Source organism: Amblyomma maculatum, chromosome 1, assembly GCF_055883805.1.
Source record: "Amblyomma maculatum isolate TAMU_Amacu chromosome 1, ASM5588380v1, whole genome shotgun sequence".
In the NCBI taxonomy this organism is placed as follows: domain Eukaryota; kingdom Metazoa; phylum Arthropoda; class Arachnida; order Ixodida; family Ixodidae; genus Amblyomma; species Amblyomma maculatum.
In genome coordinates, this window is record NC_139344.1 from 387,649,261 (window position 1) to 387,656,670 (window position 7,410).

At 45.9% G+C, this 7,410-nt stretch overlaps 1 protein-coding gene across 1 annotated transcript; it reads left to right on the forward strand.

Annotated features, from left to right (window-relative positions):
• The first annotated feature begins 924 nt into the window (after positions 1-924).
• LOC146208472 (uncharacterized) lies at positions 925-5,920 on the forward strand. Its single transcript, XM_084593919.1, has 3 exons — positions 925-1,083; positions 3,646-4,962; positions 5,770-5,920. The coding sequence occupies exons 1-3, from the start codon at positions 1,047-1,049 to the stop codon at positions 5,808-5,810; spliced, it is 1,395 nt and encodes a 464-aa protein (XP_084450045.1). The 5' UTR covers positions 925-1,046; the 3' UTR covers positions 5,811-5,920.
• The last annotated feature ends 1,490 nt before the right edge of the window (positions 5,921-7,410 follow it).

Genomic DNA, 7,410 nt, shown 5'->3' on the forward strand with positions numbered 1-7,410 from the left:
AGACTGCAATGTATTGAGACAAATGATGTGCAAACATTTTATCCGACAATGCAAGACACCAGCTGCCCGAGAAACATGTTCTCCCATTGCAGTTAAATCGTGACATGCTGATGATACCATATGCAACATTCCTCTGCCTCGAGTGGAGCGAAGCTACCGTCACGTCTCGTAGCCCCGAGGTATATTTTTCTAAAAGCAAGTCATTTCCAATCAAAAGGTCATGTCGCCATTCTGTAGTCGCAAGTGAGTAAGTTCAGTACTCGTAGGGGAAGTTTCTTAAAAGAAACAAAAAGGCAATTCAAAATTTTAAACTGCAATAATCAAGCTTATGTGCATTTTAAGGAGTGCTCTAGAGTGTATTGCGTAAAACAGATCCAAATATACGAAATAGTTCGGGCTCAACTTGCACGATTAGTTAGTACGGGGCGATGAAGCAAATTAAATGTTACTCATCAATTTTCAATTTCTGCAGAGTTCTGCATGCGTTGTACGTTTTTTCGCATCGTAGGAACAATCCTTTTTCTTTCAGCACGCAGGTGCTCGACTGGGGCTTCCCGCATCGTCGATTACAGCCTAGAGCCATACGAGCTGAGGCAAAACTTTTCAGGCAAAGAGCTCCAGAATAAGAAAGAAATTCACATACAAAATGTGCGGATACTGCTTCCTTCGCGTAGCATTGTTCGCCACTTGAAGCCCCGCCGAAATACAATAGATCTGACACTGTAGAAAGTGGTAAACAATTTCTTATAGACCTGCCACTAGGGATATTTGGAAGAGCTTTGGCGACAAGGGCCAGCACAAAAGCTGAATAAAAATAAAAATCAATCCGCCTTTCCAGGCAGCGCTGCTTGCGACTGCAAGGGTGGGTTGCTGAAACAATGCTGTTTCACGCGTAGCCTGACTTCCTGCCCAAAGACCAGTGTCAGCTGGCCAATCGACGATCCGAACAGGGTGAGCATAAAAGGCACTGCAGACGACTTGAGAAACCACCTTCTTTTCCGGCGGCGGTCACATACTCGTGCGGAGGGTCGCCTTCAGACGGCAGCATGAAGCTCTTCGTTGCTGTCGCGCTCCTGTGCCTGGGTAAGCCCACTCCGCACGGCGTTGATACTAAGGACAAGTCGGGAATCTCAGCTCTGTAGCAGAACCACTAATGATAATCTTATCAAAGATATCTAAAAACGTCTAATGGTGCTTCGTTATTTCTGGTACGTTTTGACAAACATCAAAATTTTAGCCTCCTTAAACACTGTTCAATAGTACGCTGAACTAGACTTGTTCTGATGCAAAGAAAAATATAAGGAATCACGAGATTAACAGTGGAGCTTTAAAAATGTATTAACATGTGATGCGTATCTTTAATAAAATGCAGACAGGAAAGGAGCGGACGACAAAGGGCAGAACGAGTTGATCCAGTTCAAGCTTTGCCCCTCAGACTTTTTAAAGCAGAAGCGTTAGCAGCTCGAATACCCCTTTCAGTGCCAATCGACAGCAGTACGCAGAAAGCGGGCGCATCTGGAAAGGGAGAGATGCGGCCCTTCGAGCCATGCCCGCGAAGGCATGTGGAGTCTCTCTCGCATGTCGGACGATCGAACAGCGCATAGCTGGGAGAAGTCGGATGACAGGCCACGGAGCTCCGCGCGCGCCATGGGATGTTTTGTTTTGAATCAGCCCTTTCTTTTATCTGAGTCCAAAATGCAACCGCATAACTAAGTTATACTAAGAAATCAAGATTCACAGCCAGAGCGCATTTTGTTTTGTAACATTGCGCACCTAGCCATGGACAAATTGGTAGGAGCCAATTATAGCACTGTTACGAAAGGGCCCGTCTGATAAAATCGTCAAGCAGCCATTCACCGCAATTTTTCATGAACGTACCCCTTCCATCAAGTTGGTTTCCATGTTTACTGTGTAACTTCAGATGCTTTCATTTCGGTCTGATGTCTCTGCGCACGGTTTCATCATATCAAGTGATCGGATTCGAGTTATCACAAAATGCTGTAATTCATAGTGCTCATTGCTTTTTTACCGTTCTGTTTTCACGTCCGCACAAACGACGTTTGCTGAAAGGCCATCTCGCCTTTGACATCAACCACAAGTGTCTTTTGCTCACATTTAACTTTTTTTCCTTTGGCGCTGTCAGCGACCATACTGTTGTAACTGCTGCATCGATGACGATACGTGATTACATGAGGGAACCGTACAGTGTTTTGAAAAAATAGTGTGGCGTACGAGCAGTCCATAGGAGTAAGTGAAAAGAAAGTAATCGGTGCTCTTGGTAGCCTGTCTGCGGCTCGTATACGTGCTCAATAACCTCGAGCTCGAGCTTAAAGTCAGAAAATCAAAAAATAAGCAAAAGTATTTGTTCATCGTATTAGGAAACTCGGTTCATGGCAATGTCTTTCCGTCTTGCTTCCTTTTGTAAAAACAGTGATTAGTGTAAGGGTACACCGTCCGCTAACTGAGTAAAGATGAGCGATAATTTAAATCTTAACCTTACCAGCTCAACACTGGAACAAATTTTCAAAACAGTGTCGCCTGAACTTCCATTTCACTGCTGCCTCTCTGATAACATCCTAATTTGCCACCCAGGTACAAATATTACATCATTATTATTAGGCTTTTCTCATGCTCTCAGAGCTAACTTTACAGAAGACATGGGATTTCGGCACATCTATTGCTGCTATTTGCAGGTTTAGAGCTTGTGTCACCCCGGTGTCCCTTAGCGAAATTTGCCCATTTTGCTAAAAGATATGATTTAGCTAACATTTACATGGAAAACAGCCCTGCGTGTACAAACTGTGGGTGCGACGAGTCTATAGGACACATTCTTTGTGAGGCCCCATATACAGTGAGGGAAGACAGTGTCTTTGCCGTACGCTGGAGCATCTAGACGGACGCCCATTGACTGAAATTAAGATTTTAGGTCCCTGGCCACAGCGATCGTCTGGGGTGAAGGCCTCCCAGGCACTGCTCCGCTTTATGAAAAGCACAGGCCTAATCGAAAGACTATGAGTTTGCTGTTATGTTAAGTGATATAACTGTGACGTGCATGCGGCATGTCTGTGATGTGACTGTACTAACTACAACCATCCCTCTCTCACAACTTTTATATCCACTCACCCCCTTCCCGCAATGCAGGGTAGCAAACCGGTTGATTTCACGGGTTAACCTCCCTGCCTTTCCTCCTCACCTTCCTCCACCTCCTACATTTACCATTTATATTTACCCAGTAACGCCATCCTAACAAAGTAAATTAAAAGTTTACAAGGCATGTAAATGATTACAACTGTGACATGCAAAAATATATACTGAACCCATAGGATAACTACAAGCGGATATCGCAAATTTCTCACCTCATATAGCCGAATAAGTAATCCGGAAACTACATCCGACACAGCATACCGAGAAAAGTATATAAGCATAATGAAAAGTTTGTCACTCTTTAACTACGGACTAGTACTTGAGCTCTTGGCTTCTAGAGGAAGTGAAATGGGGAATTTCACCGCGTAAGCTGCCTTATACTCCAGTCATAAAGTCAGTGATTGCCATTTAGGAATATTTCAGGAGCCACGTGCCTGCTGAACCCTATGTGGGCTGCACTAAGCGAGGTCCTTATCCTCTGTTCTTTCTTTTTTTTTTCAGCTCAACCCAGCCCGGCTGTCCTCAATAAAGGTGTCAAGACCAAGATTTTTACTTCCGGAGCCGTCGTCCCCGGAGGTTCTGCACTTGCTCCTTCTGTTAGTGTCTTGCCATCTGTCCCTAGCGTCGTATCTAACCCTAGCGTCGTAGATACTGTGGCTTCCATCGGCAGCACGCCCTCGGTCACCACAGTTGTCGACCCTGGTACTAGTGTGACTACTGTCGGCGGAGGTACCGCAGGCAGCCTTGGTGGAGTAATTGGCAGCCCTAGCTTCACCAGTGGAGTTAACAGTATCATCGGAGGCACATCTCCAGGTGGCATTCTCGGTGGTACTTTTGGAGCGACTTACCCTGGCTCCATTTCTGGTGGCATCTTGGGAGGAGCTTACCCCAGCACCTTTGGAAGAGGTCTCGGTGGCTTCTATGGATCGTATCCGGGCTTCTATGGCGGACTTGGTCGTGGCATCTTTGGAAGCTCTTACCCCGGCATCTATGGCGGAGGTCTTGGCGGTCTCTATGGATCTTATCCCAGCCTTTATGGCGGACTTGGTCGTGGCATCTTTGGAAGCTCTTACCCCGGCATCTATGGCGGAGGTCTTGGCGGTCTCTATGGATCTTACCCTAGTTTGCATGGCGGATTCGGCCGCGGAATCTTCGGAAGCTCTTACCCCGGCTCTTGGGGTGGGACTCTAGGCGGTCTCTACGGATCCCATTACCCCGGCTCCTTTGGCCGTGGCATCTTCGGAGGAGCCTATCCTGGCTCTAGCCTTCTGACCAGTGGACTGCGCGGATTTGGTTACCCTGGATCCTTCGGCGGGCTGCTCGGAGGTTATGGATCACGTTATCCTGGTGGGTATGGAGGACTGTACGGAGGTTATGGACACGGCTTCCCTGGATCCTACGGAGGACTGTACGGAAGAGGAGCATTCGGCGGAGCTCTTGGAGGTTATCTGACCCACCACCCTGTAACCTATGGAGTTGGCTTGCCCTACGGAGCCATTCGTGGTCTAGGCGCTGTTGAACGCATAGGAGGCTTTAGCCACCACCCAAGCGACGTTCGTGTCGTCACCGACCCTCACACGGGCATCCAGTATGCTCTGCCGGTCTACGTTGCCGTTCTGCGCGAGCGGCTCGTGCCGCTTCCGATCCCGGTTCCATATCCGGTTCCACGCCCAGTCCCGCATCCAGTCCCACATCCATATCCTGTATCGAGGCCGTTCCCGGTGCCAGTCCCAGTCCCGAAGCCAGTGCCAGTTCCAGTCCACACCGCCACTGTGACAGTCAAGGAAAACCTCGTTGCTAATACCCCGAATGGAGCAGGTACGTCAAAATAGTTTGCTAGTTTCCTGGCCTACCTTCAAAGGGCTTCCTGTTTGTATTACGGTTAATTCAATAGACAGCATCGAAAGTGCAGACATTGCACAGCGATTGCTATATACAAAAGAGTCAGTAAACTCACTGCGTCATTGTTGTATGCAGTGTCATATGCATGAAAATTGAAAAATTGAAGAATTTGAAACAGTCGCTTCGAGGTTGAAATAATTTGCTCGCCCCGTAAGAAACGCGTAATCGATGCAGAAAGCCTATAGCCAATTAACGCCTTTTTCTAGAAGAGTGCGCAGACTTCAGCTTTCGTATTCTGAGACATAACTAAGTTTGTCACAGAGAGCCAAGAACACAGAAGTGATAGCCTATGCCCAATAATAATCTTAGGCTCTGCAAAGATTGGTACTTTTTGAGACCTTACAGGAAGGAATGTATATTTCCTGCCTTTTTATGAATGTCAGGTTGCACTGCCGAAGTGAGCAGGCGTTCAGTAGAGAAGTGCAGCTTAGAATACGTAGCTCTTATAATGATTTGCTTGTCCAACTGTAAAAAGAGCTGCGCTTCCCCTCCGCTTTCAGATCCACGTCCTCCTATGAGGATAAAAACATTTGATATTTTCTGACAATAGCAAATATATCGTTTTGTTGCGTAACTGTTACTGATATAGTAGACGGGCCAACATTTGTACTCTCAGCTTCGCTCTATTATGGTTGCATTTTCATGTGAAGATACCTAAATCAAATGCATTTAATGCATTCAGAGTGATTTATGTGTTTCAACTTTTTTTCCAATGTTTTGCAGCTCTCATTGACCAAGCGAGCAACACCATCCGGACACAGTAAGGAGTCCTGACATCAATGTGGTCAATGCCAGAACTATGTCACTTCGAACGATTAAATACCATTATTCTTAATAAATTTATCTGAAATAAACAAAAACTTACCTGGCGAAACTCTGTCTTCTTTTTCTCTGTGGTTAGGCATACTTTTCAGGGCGTAGTTAAACAGCAGCGCTACATCGAAAGGCTGGCGTGAACGGGACATGACGGTCACCCGGCACATGCAGTTTTTTATTATAGTAAAAATAAAAGAACAGCGGAGCTTGTTATTTTAATTCCGGAACTTGAGCGCCGCTGAAGTACTCCGCATTGTGAAATAGTAGTTCTGAAATTTTCACCGCGAAGCTACTCCCAACAACAGTAACCACGATATGAAAAAATTAAGCGCAAATGATAGCCCAAAAGAGAAAAGAAGAAAAGACAGGAAAGAGCGCTCTTTCCTGTCCCTTCTTCTTTTCGCCTTTGGGCTTTTGCACTTAATTTTTTCATTACATAATGGACCAACTAGCCAAACAAAAAGTTTTAAAACAGTAACCACATTGTTGGAATGCTTCATAGGACGTCAGAACCCGATGACAGCCGCCCCGTCACCACTAATGAGCGCGCTGATAAGTGACAGGATGATCTCGATCTGGGCTCTCTATGATGAGTTGCCAATGCTATGCTCGAGCAGTGCTTTCACTGTTTTTCACTTTCACAGCTGTTTTTCACTTTCACGGAAGCAATCGTGAGCAGATGAAAATGTCTGGATAGATAATTTCCAACATACTCCCTCTGCATTCTTTGAACAAATGAAACACTGAATGTTCAAATTGATTTGAAATTATTTGCTTACGGTGTCAAGCGGTTTAATACAATTTCCCACTCTTATTTAACTAAACAGAGAGAGAAAACTTTTAATGAGCATATAATCAGTAAATATTCGCAGGAGCTGGGTGGTCGGTGCCCCTAGTCCAGGGCTCCGCTGGCAGCAGCTGACTTGCGGACTAGCTGGATAATCCAGGCTTACTGGTCCAGGTTGTCGCTGGTCAGGGCCGCCTCCCACTGCTCGTGTGTCGGGCAGTGGGAGCTGATTTCTACGAGGACGTTTCGAAAATAAAGCGTATACTGCAGGGTTGCCACGAGGCAAATCGCTCATATAGCACACCATGGTGAAAATTGAGCGATTCTAGCACGCGTTTCGAGGTACCACCCCGCCACCTGGGCGTCGTTCTAAATACCAGTGAAAATAACAAAAACAAAAGTATGACTGCAATATGACGTACACCTTGGCGCGGATATTGACTCCTTTACTTTTGTTTTCTATTGTAGACCACGACAGACAAAGGAAACGAAGACAGAACTGTGCTTGCCAAGTCTGGAAAAAAAAATTGTCCCCGTAGCTGTTAAAGCGATTTAATGTGAGCGGAATTTTGACTACCATGTTAAGACAAATCGTAATGTTGAGCGGGGTCAATTTTATGTCGACTTTTCAAGCATCATTTTGCCTTCCCTATCGTTGGCCTCGTTTCTCCCCGGCCGAGATGTTAAGGTGCGCCATGACTTGTTTCTGAAGGCACATTCCTAAATAAATATAGCCCTAGAGTGAAACGCACCTATGAAAT

Excerpts from the sequence above, each read along its gene's own strand:
- LOC146208472 (XM_084593919.1), top strand. The coding sequence starts at position 1,047 with ATGAAGCTCTTCGTTGCTGTCGCGCTCCTGTGCCTGG. Across the intron at positions 1,084-3,645 it reads TGTCGCGCTCCTGTGCCTGG|CTCAACCCAGCCCGGCTGTC; the intron begins GTAAGCCCACTC and ends TTTTTTTTTCAG. Across the intron at positions 4,963-5,769 it reads TAATACCCCGAATGGAGCAG|CTCTCATTGACCAAGCGAGC; the intron begins GTACGTCAAAAT and ends AATGTTTTGCAG.